The sequence below is a fragment of the Lipotes vexillifer genome, unplaced genomic scaffold (genome assembly GCF_000442215.2).
Source record: "Lipotes vexillifer unplaced genomic scaffold, Lipotes_vexillifer_v1.1 scaffold558, whole genome shotgun sequence".
Taxonomy (NCBI): Eukaryota; Metazoa; Chordata; class Mammalia; order Artiodactyla; family Lipotidae; genus Lipotes; species Lipotes vexillifer.
The window spans coordinates 284,198-302,228 of NW_006772769.1; the positions used below are offsets into that span (position 1 = coordinate 284,198).

Below are 18,031 nucleotides of genomic sequence, written 5' to 3' on the forward strand. Positions count from 1 at the left end.
AAAAAAAAAAAAAAGCTTGGGGATGGACTTCCCTGTTGGTCCAGTGGTTAAGACACCGTGCCTCCAATGCAGGGGGCGCAGGTTCGATCCCTGATCAGGTAAGTGGGATCCCACATGCTGTGCAGCGTGGCCAAAAAAAAAACAACTTGGGGGGAAAAAAGGGAGTCTCAAAAGATAAATTCAAGAATGTTATTTCAGTGTGATGGTTGAGAATACAGGCTCTAGAGTTTGACTGCCTAGGTCTGAAACCTGATTCTCTGCTTTTTAGGAGTACAATCTCAGGCAAGTTACCTAACCAGCCTGAAGTTCAATTTCCTCATCTGTAAAATGGGGACAATATCACCTACTTCATGAAGTCAGTGTGAGAATTAAATGAGATGAAGGCATGTCAAGTGCTCATCACGTTGCCTAAAACATTTCAAGGGCTTAATATTTAACTATGCAAAAAAAAAAAAGATGCATTTTTTGTCTTTTGAATGGTTTCCTTAGCGTTTCTTTTACCTATTTTCATTCCCTTGAAAGCCCTACTCTGACTCTATCTCAGGTTCCATGATGTGTTCTAAGTTCCTAAACTGGCCCACCACGGAAAGAGCAGTCCTCACCAGAGAAGAGACTGGTGGTGAGAATGATGTTCCACACCCAACGCTCGCCTCCAATCTGCCGGTAGAAGTGGCTGGACACATAGCCAGAGATGCAGCAAGTCAGGGCATACAACAAGATGGCTGCTGAGTTAATAGCCCCGTGACGGTGCACATTGAACATGCCCAGCAGCGCCATGACAATAATGCCTGCAGTATGGTAGTGGAAAGCCTGTGTTAGGTCTCACCTATCCCTCTTCTGGCAATTTCATAGAAATCAGCCAGCCCCCTTTCTCCCAGACCCAGGGCTTCCATCAAAACAATATCCCCCAGTTCTGTTGTCCAGAAAACCCACAACAGAATATACACATCCTTGCTAGAGCCATTCCACCCCTTAGGTCTGCCCCTCACCTTGGACAGAAGAGAAGATCTGTAGATCTTTTTCTGAACAAACTACCTACTTAGTTCTACCCCTTGAGAGAAATCCCTAATTAATTTTTATCACCTTACCAGTGCCAAGGGCCAGGAACTGGGCACCCACACCAAGCACAGCACAGAGCAGACCACGGTATGGAGGGAAGCGGAAGACATCTGTATGGATAATTTTCCAGCCATTGTCACCTTGGTCAAAGTCATCACCAGAACCTCCAGAGGTTGTCTCTTCATCCAAGTTGTACCGAGCCAGGTCATTTCGAAGCACACGCATGAGAATGACAGCCACAAAACCCACCAGTAAAAACACAAGCACCATGGAATTAATGATGGACAACCAATGGATTTCCAGTGTTCGGGGAAAGAAACCACCATCATCACCACGGCGCCTGTCACTCCGACGCTCGACTGAAGTCTCAGACCAGCGCACACTGTAGGTGTGGGTGAGGCCTAGGAACTCATCCGGTCGTAACCCATCTAAACTGTGGGGCTTGACGTCCCGCACTGAGACATTGGCAAATATAATTCGATCTCCGTGGAATTCTAGGTGGAAGTCCAAATGGGTCCAGAGTCCTATCTTGTGGCTGTGAGGCAGGAAGCCGCTCTCCTCCATGTAGCCCACAAAGCCACGGATTGGCAAGTCGTCCACCACAAATTCAAAGTAGTATAGTTCCTCAATGGCCTGGCGCAGCTGTTCCACCTAAAAAGAGCAAGTTAGGAGTCAGACAAGGCCTCCCCAGGCATTGTATTAGAGCAGGGTTTCAACTTCAGCACTAATGATATGTTTTTTTTTAATTAATTATTTTATTTATTTATCTTTGGCTGCACTGGGTCTTTGTTGCTACGCGTAGGCTTTCTCTAGTTGCGGAGAGCAGGGGCTACTCTTCGTTGTGGTGCGTGGGCTTCTCATTGCGGTGGCTTCTCTTGTGGAGCATGGGCTCTAGGCGCACGGGCTTCAGTAGTTGTGGCCCGTGGGCTCAGTAGTTGTGGCACACGAGCTTAGTTGCTCTGCGGCTTGTGGGATCTTCCTGGACCAGGGCTCAAACCCGTATCCCCTGCATTGGCAGGGGGATTCTCAACCACTGCGCCACCAGGGCAGCCCCACTAATGACATTTTGAGCTGGAAAATGCTTTGTTGTAGGGGGCTGCCCTATGAATTGTAAGATGCTCCGTCCCTGGCTTCTTCTCACTAGATGTCAGTAGCGTTCCCCAGTAGTGACAATCAAAAATATCTTCAGAGGACGTCCCTGGTGGCGCAGTGGTTAAGAATCCGCCTGCCAATGCAGGGGACACGGGTTCGAGCCCTGGTCTGGGAAGATCCCACATGCCGCGGAGCAACTAAGCCCGTGTGCCACAACTACTGAAGCCCGCGCACCTAGAGCCCATGCTCCGCAACAAGAGAAGCCACCGCAATGAGAGGCCCGTGCACTGCAACAAAGACCCAACACAGCCAAACATAAATAAATTAATTAATTAAAAAAAAAATCTCCAGACATTGCCAGATGTCTCTTGAGAGACAAAAGCCCCCTGTTGAGAACCACGGGGTAGACCCTAGTATTATGTTGGGATTCTCTGAAATGAGCAAGTATGACTCGACAGGATGAAGACCTAGGAGGAGAGGAGGGTGTAGGAAGGTCTGCAGCAGACTAAGGAAAAGTGCCCTAAGATAAGAACTGCTGAAGAAAAAAGCATGATAGGGAAAATTAGGTAGCATGTAAAGGAGCCAGTTAAAAAAGCCAAGAGGTAGGGATGGCAACAAATGACTACGTAGGTGTGATAGTTGGGACCTTATTACCAACAGAGAAGCTTCGAGTCAGGAGCCCTGGGCTCTAATGTCAACTCTGCAATCCACTATCCATGTAGTCTTGAAGAAGTTACTTCTGAGCAAGTATGTTTCTTCATCAACCAAATGCAAATAATAAATACTACCCTCCCTGCCTGCCACATGAGGTTGTAGTTAGAATCAAATCAGATCATTTCCATAAAGGTGCTTTGAAAACCATAAACCTAAGGCACTGTTATTAGGTCCTGGGAGGGAGAGCTAAGTTCTAGTCAGTGTGGAGAGGCTGACCTGTGCAGAACTGAGCTGCATGTGGCACAGAATTCTCTTCTCCACATTCTCCCGAAAGCGGATCTCGTACAAAGACTCAGCCATCCGGTCCCCATCCAGCACTTCACCCAGGCTAAGGCTTTTGTGGCGTATCTTCTCAGGACAGCAGACTGGAAGCTGATAGTAGTGGTAAGTCTCCTGAGGGTTATGGTAAGGTCCCACTTTGTTGACATACAGAATGACGGGGTCGCCGGCCTTGTAGTGTGTCACACCTTCCACCCCTGGATCTCGACCTGTGCCCAGCAACAGCAGCAGCAGGAGTGGCAACCACCGGCAGCTCCAACTTCCAGGGTGGCCTAGGACTGTCATCCTTAAGGCAGCGGAACCTGTTTGGGGGAGTCCTGCAGTTATGGGAACCAGGGATCGAATGACTCCCCAGGTCAGGTTCTTTGAACTGAAGCCAATGGCTCCAATTCCTCCCCTTGGCCTTTCCGACCCTCCCTCAGGAGGCCACCTCCCCACCGCCACACCACACCATGTCCCTCTAGCTCGGACACTGGCCTCCGCCTCTGCTATGTAGTCCTCCCAACCTGGGGTCCCCGCCTCCGGCAGCCCGCCTGCCCGGGACCTCCCCGCGCGCCCCAGCCCGTTTCCATGGCAACGCCACGCGGCCCCGCACGTCCGGCACCTTCCCGCCGCAGCCCCGGGGTGCTCTCCGCGCGGGAAGGGCAGGCCGAGGCGGCGCCAGCGGCCTCTGCTGCCCTGCAGCCGCCTTCGCGCTCCTGCCGGGGTCTCCCCCAGAGCGGCGCGCTAGCGGGGGGCCTGGAGAGGACTTGACAACCGACTTCCACGGGGCTGGCCGCCGCGGTGCCTGATCGCAGCGGCTGCGGCCGCACCGCAAAACATCGCGCCCGGCTCACTTCAGTGCTCCCTTGGGGAACCTTTCTACGGCTGGAGGCCCGGCCCAGCTCTGGAGACCCCGCGAGTCTCGGGCTAGCCCGTCGCCCGGCAAGGAGCGGGGTGGGGGGCCCTCCCGGCGACCTTAGGGCAGCTCAGGACACGTCAGTCTTCCCTCTTCCGCTTTCACCCGAGGGGACCTCAGCCCGGCGGAAAGCTCCTTTCCTGGAGCTTGGAGGGGGCCACTCCCCCCCAGGCCGAGGCCGCTCCAAAGCTCCCAGGTTTCTCCAGTGGGGTTTGCGGTTGAGACCTGGCTACGAGGACACAAACGCCCTTTTTGGATAAGCGTTGCCGCGGGTCCGGCCGCGCCCACACCTAGAGGACGCCCGAAGCGCTTGCCGGCTGAACCAATGGGACTCGCCACCGACTGCTGAGGCCGAGCCCCGAGAGGCGGTTCGAGGTCCTCAACCCGGGCGGGGGTGAGGCTTTGGGCGTCGCTGTGGTAGGACAGCAGAGGACACAGCCCATACGAGCGTCCTAGAATCGGATCTCACCTCACTGCTGCTCTGCCATCCGTCCTGAATGGCCTCTCGCCAAAAACCAAATGCCGTAAATAAAAATATCTTACCGAGGCTGTACTTGAGGCCTCCCTGACCGTATAGCGACCGTCCCGTGTCCGACGATAGGCAAGCCTGGGCCAGGTTTGGTGCGGAGGCACGCAAAGAGATCGGGTATTTGCTCTTTTACCCCGTGAACTGGGCAGCCTGATGCTTGTTGTTAATTGCAGGTAAAGAACCTTGACATGCTTGCTTATTTATCTCTGTACATGTGTTTGAGCATCTCTTAATTTTGTATTGCAGATTATTCTGGAAAAGTTTATCCTGTCAAGGGATCTGCCATTAGGGAAATTCCTCTGGAGATCAGACCCAGGGGCCATGACTTCGTTTTGGCCACCTGGGAACAACTTAAGGTTTCCTTTCCTCGCGTAAACAAAGTGGAAAATCTCAAGCGGTTTCTGGCTTGAAAAGCCCTTCATTTACTCACTTCTGCCCTCTCTGACCCAGCCCTCCTCCCCGCAGGAGGAGGTGAGGTTCCAGGAAGTAGGGGGTTGAGTTTTTTAGACAATCAATTAATTTTGTAATTAGAAAAGTAACTTAGAGTGGCTTTTTTAAGTGATAACCCCCTGGTCTCTCAACCTGGGCCTCCTCCACAATTAACAGCCTCCCCCATAAGATCAGTGCCACCAAGCCTCCTCTGCTTTTCTCTCGAATTATCTTCCAAATTGTCCTCCATGCTGCCTTGGTTCAGGCCCCATCCCCTCACCTAAATTATCATGACAGCCACCTTGCTAGTCTCTTGGTCATCTCTCCCCTTGGATCCATTTTCCATACTGCTGCTGCAAGGATTTTTTCTTTCTTTAGTCTTAAAGATGTCCTATTTCCTGCAACAGTGGTTCTTTTCTTTAACAAATTTTTAAACATAACTTTCCATTTACAGTTATTACAAAATATTGGCTATATTCCCCGTGTTGTGCAATACATCCTTGAGCCCACCTTACTCCCAATAGTTTGTACCTCCCACTCCTCCACCCCTATATTGCCCCCTCCCCCTTCTCACTGGTAACCACTAGTTTGTTCCCTATATCTGTGAGTCTGTTTCTTTTCATTAAATTCACTAGTTTGCAACAGTGGTTCTCAAATCTTGGTGTGCATCAGATTCAGCTGGAAACTGATTACAAACATAGATACCGGGACTTCCCTGGTGCCACAGTGGTTAAGAATCTGCCTGCCAATGCAGGGGACATGAGTTCAAGCCCTGGTCCAGGAAGATCCCACATGCCACGGAGCAACTAAGCCCGTGCACCACAACTACTGAGCCTGCGCTCTAGAGCCCGCGTGCCTAGAGCCTATGCTCTGCAACGAGAAGCCACCGCAGTGAGAAGCCCACACACTGCAAGAAAGAGTAGCCCCCGCTCGCCGCAACTACAGAAAGCCAGCATACAGCAACAAAGACCCAACGCAGCCAAAAATAAAAATAAATAAATTTATAAAAAATAACATAGATACCTGGGTTCCACCAAATCAGGATCTTGGGGAAGGAGGTGACTGGGCATCAGTATTTTTTAACAACCTCTGACTTTGATGCACAGCAAAATTTAACCATGAGTACATAGGATAGAGTCAAAAAAAGCTTGGCGTATTAGGCCTCTCAGACCTGCATTTAAATTACTTCTCCAGGTACATTCCCCTCTGGAACCCTATCCTGTATTTAAATTGAAATCTTGAATGTCATATTTTCTCAAGCTTGCAAGCTTCATATATAGTTCCTTCTGCCTAGACTGTTCAATCTACCATTCCCTACTTAACCTGCCTGGAGACTTCTTTTGAACAGTGCAAATGCCACCTTCTCTATAAAGCCTTCCCTTAACATCGCCTTACAGGCTTTGTTTATAGAACTTTATCTCACCGTACTGTTATTTTAACTTCTTATGTGTCTGTCTCCCTTGCTAATTGCTAACTCCTCACAGGAGGATTATAATTTATCCATCTTGGTATCCTCAGAGCCTAGCAGTGCTTTTGTATACAGTAGGCAGCTTAATACACATTCCTTGAATGAACTGGTTTATCTGCTGCACGTGATGAGAACAGAGGTGCCACCAAGCTGCCTATCCAGGGGAGCAGAAGATAGGCGGGGCTGGGTGGGCCTCCTTACCACTGTGTGCCCTGGACAGTTGTTCATCTTGATAGACTGAGGATGTAGATCTGGCTTCCAACAGGACTTTGGAACCACCCTGCCAGCAGGATCAGCCTGTCAATAAATAGGAATTGACCAGTAGCCTATGGCATAATGTTGGAGTTTCTGTTTTGTTTTGGAAGATGGAAGATAACTCTGATTCTTCCTTTGTTATTTCCTCTGTGTGCCACCCCTCCCCCCATCTTAAATCCATATAACCCCTCTGACACAACCTCTTGTCCTCTGTCTTTCCCACCAAACTTGTTCCATTTCACTGAGACCTGCAACCCCTCCCCCTGTCCTTTGGCCTTTTTCTAGCTTGCCTTCCTAACCCAAGCAGCTTAGATTCTGCATTCCATCATTTTAGCCACATTCTTGCCTGTGTTCTTGATGCCTCTCTCCCATTCCTTCACGGCAGCTGCTAAGTGAAACCTTAATCTTGGGTCAATATGTCTGTTGATATTCAAGCACCTATATCCAGAATGCTAAAATAATCTTAACACTGTGATATGTTAAAATTGTGTGTCCATAAGTTGTGTTTTCCAATCTCATTTGGGCCATCAGTGCTGCCCAATAATGCTCATTTTCCAAATCAGCTCTCTCCCATTCTCCACAAGCCTTTCTTCTCAAGTCTTTGACTTCATATCCCTTCTCTCATCAGCTGACCTCCCTTACAGCCTAGTGGGAGATGCAAGCAAGAAAAACAGACACCATATTAGAGAAAGTACTGGAGCTGTGGGGGCACCCAGGAGGGAGGAACATCTAATTTGGGCCTGAACAGTCAGTAAAGGCTTCCTTAAGACAGATCATCAGCTAAGTCCTGAAGGGAGAGAGTTTGCCAGAACAGAGGGAACAATGAAGGAAAAGCAATTGTTTGGCTGGAGCATTGCATGTATGTTACAACAAAATTTCTGAGAGGTAAGCAGGGTCAAATTTGAAGCCACATAATAGAATCTGGATTCGATCTTAAGGAGAATGGGGAGGCACTGAATTGTTATGGGAATAAAATCAGATTTACTCCCTCGACTTCAGGGTGAACACAATGAGGGGAGGGGAGCAGAAGGCTTGCTGGAGTTAAGAAATGAGGGGTCTCGATGAGATTCTTAGGGAGGACGGAAAGGTCTGAGGAAATAAGGCCTATAATAGAACCCTCGGGGTGTGATTAAGGGGTGGGTGGTGGGGGAGGCTCCAGTGGAACCTGAGAAATGGAAGGAAAACTGTAGAGTTCAGGGTCATGGAAGGCAAGATAAGAATGCATTTCAAGGGGACTTCCCGGGTGGTCTGGTGGGTAGAACTCTGCGCTCCCAATGCTGGGGGCCAGGGTTCAATCCCTGGTCAGGGAACTTAGAGCCCACATGCATGCCGCAACTAAAGATCCCACATGCCGCAACTAAGACCCAGTGCAGCCAAAATAAATATTTAAAAAAAAGAATGCATTTCAAGGTTAAGAGGAGTCTCCATCCCCACCTCATAAATCCGAGTGATCTTTGTAACCATCTTTATGCATATAAAGGTATGGAAGTGATGTTTTGTGATTCTGGAGCCTAGGCCTCAATTGGTCATGCAGCTTGTTTTTTTTTCTCTTGAAATTCAGTGCAAACTGTGTGAGGGAGCTTGGGCTATTCTACTGAATAATGAAATCATACGCAGAAACAAACCAGCCCAGCTGAGATGATGCCACCAGCTGAATTACCCAACTGAGTCCAGCTCAATTTGTTCAAAAAAAAAAGTTATTTTAAGCCACCACCACCACCCCCAAAAAAGAATACGTTTTAAAGTTAGGTTCCTTAGAACACGCTTCTACAATACCTTGCGATTCTCTGTGATATTCTGACACTCAGGTGTTTCTCATGCTGGATTATAAACGCTAGCAGAGGCTTTCTTCACCTTATTGGTTATTTTCTCCCAGGACTCCGTACACTGCCTGGCACATAGCAGGTGCTCAATAAACATGATTGGTTGAAAGGACCAGATCCACAGAGCGAGTCTCACCAAATTTTAAAGGTACCTCCAGCAATGAATATGTTCCAAACTGCATTTCCTTCTCAAGCCTTGTGGCCAGTGGTGGATAGAAGGTGGATTATGATGTGTGCGGAACATGGGACCTTAGGAAGTTCCGTAACCAAGAGGAGAAAGAAGTAACAACAGCCAGTGGAGACAAAAAGAACTGCTTTTCCCTTCTTCCCTCTCCAAGCTCCTAGTGGAGAGCTGAGCCCAGCATCCCAGACTTGTATGACTACATAGGCAAGCTTTTGGAGACTAACTTCACTTTGGTACCCTAGCCTTCAGAGGCTCAAGGTGTTGGCTTTCTGAGCAGACAGGAGGCTTTTAAGTAGCAAAGCTCCCTGCTCTCAGCAAGCCCAACACCATGGGGAAGGGAGACACCTTGGGAGCACCATCTACCTCAGCCTACCGCTCTGTCATGGAGGAATATGGTTACGAAGTGGGCAAAGTCATTGGCAATGGCTCCTATGGGACGGTGTATGAGGCTTACTACACAAAGCAGAAAGTCATGGTGGCTGTCAAGATCATCTCAAAGAAGAAGGCCTCTGAGGACTATCTTAACAAGTTCTTGCCCCGTGAGATACAGGTTGGAAAGGGGCTAGAAGAGGGAGCTGGTATCAAGCTGCTTAAGACTTCTCAAAAGGGGTATGGTTAGGAGGGGGTGGAGCCAGAAACCCCTATACCACAACTGAATGACTCACTAGGCAGCTAGGAAAATTACTTGATGTAAATTCAGCTTCTCTCCACCTCACCTCCAGACCCTCAAGAGGTAAAAAGTGCAAAGCATAGGGTTTGTCCATAGGCCACCAGCCCTCTGGGGTTTGATTATGTTGCAAAGTTCTAGGCAAGTAGCAGTGGGAGAATAGGAGAAGGCTGGGAGCGCAGCCAGGGTGCTCCCTGCCTGGGTTTGATGGGTCCCTCTCCTGGGGCCAGGTAATGAAGGTCCTGCGGCACAAGTATCTCATCAACTTCTATCAGGCCATCGAAACCACATCCCGAGTGTACATTATTCTGGAGCTGGTTCAGGGTGGTGACGTCCTTGAGTGGATCCAGCACTATGGGGCCTGCTCTGAGCCCCTTGCTGGCAAGTGGTTCTCCCAGATGACCCTGGGCATCGCCTACCTGCACAGCAAGGGCATCGTGCACCGGTGAGGGCGCTGCCACCCAGACAGAGGCCTTTGGGCTCCCAAGGGGGTTTTATGCACGTCTTCCATGTTCTACCCTCTTTTTTCTTCCCTTGACCTCCCTCCTCAGTATCTAGGCCTATTCATCCACTTTATTTTAATCATCCGGTCAAGAACATTTGTTAAGTACCCACTGTGAGCAGAGCACTTTATGAAAAGTGATGGTGAGCTCCTAGTGATCCTCAGGTACCATCCTCTCTTCCCTCTGGGCTCTGCTCACAACTCCATGACTTTCCTTCCTCTCTGCCCTGTGTCCTCATAATGGCATCTCTCTCCCTCTTTGCCTTTCCTTATCTCTAGCCTTTGACCCCTGGCCCTTCAGCTCCCAGTCTAACACTAAGCCCTCTCCTGACCCCCAGCCTTTCTGCTGCTGGTAGGGACTTAAAGTTGGAGAACCTGTTGCTGGACAAGCGGAAGAACGTGAAGATAACGGACTTTGGCTTCGCCAAGATGGTGCCTTCTAGCCAGTCTGTGTGGAGTAGCCCTTCTTACCACCAAGGGAACTGCTTTAGCCACCTCAGCCAGACCTACTGTGGCAGCTTTGCTTATGCCTGCCCGGAGGTCTTGCTAGGCCTGCCCTACAACCCTTTCCTGTCTGACACCTGGAGCATGGGCGTCATCCTCTACACGCTGGTGGTTGCCCGTCTGCCCTTCGATGACACCAATCTCAAGAAACTGCTGAGAGAGACTCAGAAGGAGGTCACTTTTCCACCTGACTATGCCATCTCCCAGGAGTGCAAGGTGCTGGCTCCCCCAGGAGGGCTGAGGCCTCAGGGGTGACCCGCAGAGAGGGAATACTCAACCTAGACCTCCCAACCCCAGGGAAGCCTCCCCCCGATACCAGGGCCATTCCACACCCTTGCCCTGCCCTGCCCTAGAATAGTGGGTAGGGCTTAAAGGGCCAACCTCTGGGCTTGCACCTGGGATGTGAGTGATAAGCAGGTTTTAGTCCCTATCTCTTTAGGCCAGAAGGGGATTCTGCAAGGATTTCCCACAAGGAACCCTTCCTTTCCTTCCCCTCAAGGTATTGGCTTTCTGAGCAGACAGGAGGCTTTTAAGGGTAAAGTCAGGGCCACACTCCCTTTCACCAGAGTGGTGTGATGGGCTATCCTGCTACTTTCTTAGGTCCAGCTGCCCATTGTGTGGCACAATGCGGGCCAGCTCAGCCAAGACCTCTCTCTCCCCTGCCCTAGAACCTGGTCCTCCAGACACTACGCCAAGCCACCAAGCGTGCCACCATCCTGGACATCATCAAGGATCCCTGGGTGCTCAAGTTCCAGCCTGAGCAACCCACCCATGAGATCAGGCTGCTTGAGGCCATGTGCCAGCCCCCCAGCGCCAATCGTCACCAATCCTTGGAAATCAGTACCTGAAAACAGCGGAAGGAGGAGGAGGTTGAAAGAGGAGCAAAGCAGGAGGGTCTTGGGCTAAAAATCTTTCCCACCAAAAATAAATCTAATTCTGTTTTAGTTTCATCAGCTAGAGTCACAGTCTTCCCTCAGGGGAACCTTAGCAGGGAACACTGCTGAGGGTGAGAAGTGTGTTTCTGCCCAGAGCTTGTAACCAGTCATCTTGACACTGGTTAAGTCAACATTATAATTTACAGTGTAGCGCATATGTGGCTCATAGGTGAGTGGGTTGGGCGTGCTCAGAGGAACACCTGCTTTGGGGAAGCTTCATTATTCCGGCTGAGTACATGCTCAGTTTTATCTATCTCTATGCACTCTAAATGTTCAAATAGTGGGGTAGAGGTTGCTCTACCCTGATTGCTCGGTTTGGTCACAGCTCTGCCTGTCTACAGTCCAAGGGGACGGCACTGTTTGTTCTTTTAGACGTGGGTATCAGGAGGTATGTAATATCTTGGTTCTTTCCTCCTCCAAATGCCACCTTACCCACTACTGAAACAATCTTGGTGAATCATGGTCCCTCATCATTGCTCCTACACGTTGAAGTGACAGTTCAAACCAAGTCTATGAACTGTGCGTTCCGGAGAAAGGAAACCTATTGACCCCTTATCCCCGTACGTCTCCTTTCCTACCCTTGAAAGTGGGCATTGTAAGGGGACAGCTGGTGAGTCACGGGGCTCTCTCGGCAGAGACACAACTGGGTGAAAGCAATGAGGGAAGGCTCAGGGACAGCTCCACACGGTTCTAGGATAAATAACAGATGGCAGTTTCCTCACCCTCAGCACCAGGCAGCTCTAGGACACACCAGCCTGAGAGATGGAACAGAATCTGCCTGGAACATAGTAGGTTAAGATAATGCAAGCTCCCATTTCTGCTATGCTCCAACTCCTCTTCATTACTCTCATTACTACTCATTTCTTGAAACAAAGCTCCAAGGACCAGGAGACGAGTTTCAGTTGTAGACAAGGCAGTATAAGCACTAGGGTTCCAGCCGCCCAATTTTATTGCGAACGAGGGCACTGTAACTGCTATCAAAGGGAGCCCAGGGGTTCCTCCTGCACCAAGATCCTTCTTCAGGGTTGAGCCTGGGATGGGAGGGCGACAGACCCTCTTCTCAGGCAGGGTCACACTACCACCCTCAGCAGGACCTCCCAACAAGGCCATGTTCCTTTAGCTTAGCACTTGGCACTTAAGGAAAAGAGAACAATGAAGGCAGCGTCAGGCAGACAAGCCCAGACTCATCAGGACACCCACTCAGCCAACTGCTTTAGTGCTGCTTCATCTTCATCCGTTTTGGGAGCTTTGGGGATAAGGATACCCAGAGAAAGAAAAAAGTGTTAAGGCCTCAGCAACTTCCAACCATCCCCTCCTGTAACACTCAGAGCCTGTGGAACGCTGTCTCCCAGCAAAGAACCTAAGGGTATGGTCTTGCTTGCTGGGCTGCTGCTAATTCCCACAGCACCTTTGGGCAAATCAGAAGAAGCTGCCTCTTTCTCCGGGAATTTGCAGCCCTAAACTAGGGGACACAGTTTGCTGAGTGAAGCACAGGCCTGATTTCAGTCCTCATTCCCCTTCAGCCAGGTGCCCTTATGCAGTCAACAACCTGTGCAACTGTAGCTGCAACCCTCTCTGCCTGGATCCTTTCAGGCAGGATGGATGGGGAATAATTTTTCCCCATATCTATCCCACCCTCTCAAGTCCATGAGATGACAGAACAGCCCTGGGTACCTGGCCCTGCAGGAAGATGCGTAGACGGTACACTGGGCAGCGTGACTGGGGGTTCCTCCTCCTTGTCGCCCACATGTAACAACTCTCGGGCCAATTCCTCCTGCTCTAGCTCCTCTAGCTCCTCCAACAGTTCATCCTGGATATGGGATAACAAGATCGCTCAAGATAAAGGAAAATTCTACTTCCAAAAACATACCACTTTTGGAGTTTCCCCCAAACCTGTCCCACAGTTCTCTTGGGCATCCCTTCTGGCTGGTCCCATGCCTTCTCCAATACTCCTTGACCCCTCACTCCCAATCACCTCATCCACATCATCTCCAAATCCCACGGGTCGAGAAATGGCATCTGAGATCTGCTGGGCCACCTCCTGTTGTTCTGTGATGTCAGCCATCAGTTCATCCACCTTGTCAATGTCCCTGAGAACAAGATACATAGCCCAGAAATCAGTGACAACCCTGACTTTTTCATCTCACATGAATGAAGACCCTCCTGCCTGTGGCTTCAGACTGACAAATCCATGGCTACTAGGTAAAAGAGATCCGTGGAAAAGTGTAAAGAGGCAAATCTGGGCTAAGAAATGGCAAGAAGACACACTGGGGAAGAATGGTTGCACTCTTTTCTCTGAAGGATCTTTAAAAATGAGGAAAATTGGGAATTCCCTGGCAGTCCAGTGGTTAGGACTGGGTGTTTTCACTGAGGAGGGCCCGTGGTTCAATCCCTGGTCCGGGAACTAAGATCCCACAAGCCTTGCAGCACAGCCAAAAAAACCACAAAAAAGAGGAAAATCATCTTTCCTCCCTAGAATGCCCCAGCCAGCAAAGAGATCACCTTGCAATAAGTAAGGAGGCTGATAGGGGTCCAGCCATCACAGGCAACTCTACTGTAAATTCACATCTGGAGAGGTTTTAAGATTCACAGTACAATATCAAGCTACTCTCCCCAGTGCCTGGGCCCCCTCCTCCCCTCCCCCCGTACCCACATGTCCTGGTAGGCCTTCTTCATGCCTTGGGCAGCAAGCTCCATGGTACGAAGCACTTCTGCATTGGTGGTGGCATTCTCAATGGCCTCACGCTGAAACTCCAGGGTGGATAATGTCCCGTCCGTTTGTGCCAGCTGCTGTTCCAACCTTTTCTTCCTCCGCAAAGCCTGTAGGGCGGCTGATCCAGCCCACACCCTGAACATCAGAGCCAGAAGCCCTTGCTCCCCCTCGGGCCCTCCCTGGTGGTGCCTTTCCCTCCGCCATTACCTCTCTTATTCTTCGTCCCATGCTTCTTGGCAGTTTGTAGCTCCTGTTCAATCTTCTGCTCCAGAAATTCCTGTTTCTTGATCAATATCTTCTCCGTCTCCTTCAGTTTCTGTATTGCCTCTTCAGGGGCTGGCCCCCTCTCCTTCTTCTCTGGAGTCCAACAGAGCAGCCCACATTGTGTAAAGGAAAAATATTAGCCACCGATTATTGAGTGTATAGTATGTGCTAGGCACTTGACCGTGTTATTGTTAATCCCCAAACAACCTTCTACGATGAATGTACTATCTCTATAAATGTGAAAACAGGCATAAAGAGGTTAACATTTTGGTCTAAAATCACAATTACTATAGTAAGAGACTGCAAAGGAATTGAAATGTGACAGTATGATTTCCAAAGCCAATATTCTTTTGCTATTCCTAGTTACCTTTCAAGTCATTTCCAGTTGTTTTTTTTTAATAGAATTTATTTTTTTAGAGCAGTTTTGGGTTCACAGCAAAGTGAGTGAGTGGAAGGTACAAAGACTTCCCATATACCACCTGCGCCTACACATGCATACCTCCTCATTACCGTGTTCCCCACCAGAGTTCAATCACTTTTTATAATTACTGTTCCACTTGCTATCCTAGGAGATACTCAAGGTCGTGATTCCACAGGATCAAACTGAATGAAGTAGGGAGGCTAGAGAAAAAAAAATCTGATCTCAATTTCTCCCTTCACCTTCTGCACTTCTAACAGACTTATTAAAAGAAAAAAAAATCTGAAGGCCCTAGCCTGCTTAATATCCTTCCATACTCTCCACTGCCTACAGGATAAAAGCCAAAAAAACTTTAAGACACACAGGGTCCTTCAATGATCTGGCCCCCGTTTACCTCTCCATCCACACGTTCCTCTTCCTTCAGCGCGCGCGCACACACACACACACACTCACGGGGCAGCCAGAACTCCTTTTCCCTAAATATACCATACTTTTTCCTGCCTGTTTTGCACAGTAACCTCTTCCTGGAGAACCTCAACCCCCCATTTGGCATACTTCTAGCCTTCTGGATCACCACCCGCCGTGCCTGCTTCTTCCGCGCACCCCCGGTTTTTAGGTAAATCTCCATTACAGAGTCGCCACACTACGCTGTAAATGCCAGACTTTGCTTGTCTTCCCGCAACACAGAGGAACTCACGAGGGCTACCTTTCTTGGGAAACCTCAGATTGCCTCTGGCCCATCATAAAGGAAGCACCAGTGTTTTGGAAAGGACTGAATGCCGACAGGCAGCAACTTGTCCCCCAAGCCTTAACAGCGGGAGCCAGCGCAGCTGCCACACTCTCCACTCGCGCCCCCTCCCGGGCCTCGAGCTCTTCCCTCCGAGGGAAGGAAGGAAGGCAGGCAGCTGGAGCCAGGCGCCCAGACAAGGCGGCGCCTCCTGGCCCGGGAAAAGGCCTTGCTGGACCACCAGGGTTTTCAGGACAGCGTCTACCGGCTCTTCCCCCGCCCCCTGCGGCCTGCACCTCCCGGGGACCAGTCTCGGCCGGGCTCACCCCGCCCGAAGAGCCGGCCGAGCCCACTCATCGCGACCCTCGCCTCTCCCGCCTCCGCCCTACGGCGTCCCGTACGCTTCCGCCTTGCTCCCGGGAGGTGCTGTGCTCATCACTCCGAGACCAGCCTCGGCCAATCCCTCCTTGGGGCACCGCGGCGACATCATCAACAAGCGCCAGCGAGACCACTATCACGTGCGACCCGACACACCAGTCCCAAACTCACGCGCTCCTTTTAAAGTGGCCGCTTCGTTTCCCACTATATAAAAAGGTCGCCTCACCCTCCCCACCCCAAAACAGTCTTGGCTTCTTGGAAGGAGATGTGCAGGGTAATGCACTCCACTACTTGGGGCTAGTGGAAGATTTCTTCATGCCCTTGACAGAGCTCAGGAGAGGTGTGGGGATGGGGAGAGCATAAGGGAATCACAGCCTTGGGTTTGCCACAAGTTTATAAGGCAGAACCTGATGCAGTCTAATGCCTCACATACTGGTCTTGGCACCTCCGGATGGCCCACCCCGGGTCACACGCTAGAAAATTAGAAACAACACACACTGGGTAAGATCTCTTCTGCCACACACAAATACACTTTAATAATTTACAAATGCACCTGAAAATGCCCTCCTGATTTCCTTTCAGTTCTATGCCTCAAATGAGGCTCATCCACAGGACTGGACCTCAGAGTCCAGCTTGTGCCTTTGCAAATGTCTCTAATCCTTGAGTTAGGGTCTGAAGGCTCATTCCATTCTGGACATGAATGCTGGTAACACCTAGAAAGAAAGAAGCCACAATTTCATCAGGCCTTCAGGGCTCCCTATTATGACTCTCACCTTTTTGGGGTGTCACCTGCATGCAAATTATCCATCCTGTACATATCTACCTAACCCCTTCCCTCTTAGGAACCCTTTCTCCTCACTCCCCAAATGGCTCTCCTTGCCACTAAGTACCCAGTTTGCTGACATCTACAATATTCCGCTTTTCATCATCAAAGAAGATCATCTGGGAGAAAGGAACTCCAGTCTTCTGCTGCAACCTGTGCAAGACACGGCGAGGGTAACCACTCTGGCTTCTTAGCTCCTCCAGCCTCTCTGGTCTTCTGTCTCCCTGCTTCTCCCCTTATCTCAGCGTACCTCTCAAAGTGCGTGACCTTGCTGCCTGGATAGATCTCCCGATGAACAAAGTATCTGACAAGGTCAAAGAGCTCCAGTAGCTGGTTGGCCCCTTCAACCTCACCTGTCCTGCAAAAAGGTGTAGTAGATGGGATCAGGAGAGTGGAGGGCCAAGGCTGCAAGTGAAATTATGTGTAACCAGGGGGAAATCAACTTGCTGTTCTTCCGGGATGGGTAGGCATCCTCCGCCCTGATTCAGTTCCATATCCTTCCTGACACAGGTGGTACTGAGCCAATGTTTATTAAACAAAATGCACAATTCGAAAAATATACAAATACCTGCAAGTTTGCACCGCCTAAATTTTTGCAGCCAAGGGGTTACACGGGAAGTCTCCTCATGCATGCACCTCTCAGCATTAGACCGACTCAGTCGCTCTTCTTACCGTGAAGCGGCCGCGACGGGCACCCCCAAGCCCTGCAATCTTTCCAGGACCTCAGGCACCTCTGGGTACAGTCGGACGGCCTGGCCCCGCCTATCTCGTACAGTTCCATCACTGGGGAGGGCGAGAGTGTGCTCAGCTCCCGCAGGGCCCCGCCTGGCCCCAGGCCTCCCCAGCCCCGCCTCACCTGCTTTTGTGGAACGGGGGGTCTACGTGCGTGTCCACCCAGAACGGCCACAGCGTGTAATCTGTGAGAGGAAGGAGGGGGAGGTCTCAGCCTGGGCAGGCGCAGGGCCTCGAGAGCATCAACTGGAGTTTGGAAAAAACTGTGCCCTACGAAGCTCTTCCCAATCCAGCCCCTCACCGAGATCGAAGACTACGAGCTTCGGGAGCCGCGCCATGACCCGCGCCCGCAGGATGCACGCACAGAGCGGGCCTTTCTGCCGCGGCTCCCAGGCCGCCCCGCGGGCCTTAGAGAAGCGGCGACTAGAGCGCCGCCAACCTGAGCTGGGAAGATCGGCCCCAAAACCTCGCAAGAGCGCCTTCTGGTGGTGGTGGTGGTGAGGACCGCAGCAAAGTGCCAATGCCAAGTCTCTCCCAGGGATATCCTTCCCTTGCTTCTCCACCTCACCGGGCCTCGCCAGCTTCTACTGAACTAGAGGAGACAAGAAAGGGAAGCCCTTTCTTCTGGCACCCGTCTC

General features: G+C 50.6%; 4 protein-coding genes across 7 annotated transcripts in view; 1 reads left to right on the forward strand and 3 right to left on the reverse strand.

Annotated features, from left to right (window-relative positions):
- The window catches only part of TM9SF1 (transmembrane 9 superfamily member 1), a 6,158-nt gene extending 2,192 nt beyond the window's left edge, over positions 1-3,966 (reverse strand). Inside the window, exons 1-4 of one of the 2 annotated variants that reach the window (XM_007447879.1) lie at positions 3,906-3,966; positions 3,082-3,446; positions 1,089-1,710; positions 603-788 (exon numbers count right to left, since the gene is read on the reverse strand). In XM_007447879.1, coding sequence (XP_007447941.1) covers positions 603-788; positions 1,089-1,710; positions 3,082-3,446; positions 3,906-3,966 — 1,234 coding nt within the window. Of the gene's footprint in view, positions 1-602; positions 789-1,088; positions 1,711-3,081; positions 3,462-3,739; positions 3,845-3,905 lie in introns of those variants that run through there. The other variant, XM_007447880.1, reaches the window with a different exon arrangement.
- Positions 3,967-8,830: 4,864 nt separating this feature from the next.
- Positions 8,831-11,356, forward strand: TSSK4 (testis specific serine kinase 4). 2 transcript variants are annotated; one of them, XM_007447884.1, is made up of 4 exons: positions 8,831-9,280; positions 9,628-9,842; positions 10,256-10,619; positions 11,072-11,356. In XM_007447884.1, the coding sequence occupies exons 1-4, from the start codon at positions 9,059-9,061 to the stop codon at positions 11,249-11,251; spliced, it is 981 nt and encodes a 326-aa protein (XP_007447946.1). In that variant the 5' UTR covers positions 8,831-9,058; the 3' UTR covers positions 11,252-11,356. The 2 variants fall into 2 exon arrangements, with proteins under 2 accessions (XP_007447946.1, XP_007447945.1); XM_007447883.1 differs by having other exon boundaries at positions 9,059-9,280; positions 10,220-10,619; positions 11,072-11,251.
- An 878-nt stretch (positions 11,357-12,234) lies between these two features.
- CHMP4A (charged multivesicular body protein 4A) lies at positions 12,235-15,902 on the reverse strand. The gene is made up of 6 exons (XM_007447882.1): positions 15,787-15,902; positions 14,259-14,408; positions 13,992-14,169; positions 13,314-13,428; positions 13,013-13,148; positions 12,235-12,584 (listed from the first exon to the last, which is right to left on the reverse strand). Exons 1-6 carry the CDS (start codon positions 15,815-15,817, stop codon positions 12,526-12,528), a joined length of 669 nt encoding a protein of 222 aa, XP_007447944.1. The 5' UTR covers positions 15,818-15,902; the 3' UTR covers positions 12,235-12,525.
- Positions 15,903-16,336: 434 nt separating this feature from the next.
- On the reverse strand, positions 16,337-17,838 carry MDP1 (magnesium dependent phosphatase 1). 2 transcript variants are annotated; one of them, XM_007447885.1, is made up of 6 exons: positions 17,695-17,838; positions 17,518-17,578; positions 17,334-17,444; positions 16,912-17,019; positions 16,729-16,814; positions 16,337-16,551 (listed from the first exon to the last, which is right to left on the reverse strand). In XM_007447885.1, exons 1-6 carry the CDS (start codon positions 17,729-17,731, stop codon positions 16,460-16,462), a joined length of 495 nt encoding a protein of 164 aa, XP_007447947.1. In that variant the 5' UTR covers positions 17,732-17,838; the 3' UTR covers positions 16,337-16,459. The 2 variants fall into 2 exon arrangements, with proteins under 2 accessions (XP_007447947.1, XP_007447948.1); XM_007447886.1 differs by lacking the exon at positions 17,334-17,444 and having other exon boundaries at positions 16,341-16,551.
- Between the last annotated feature and the right edge of the window lie 193 nt (positions 17,839-18,031).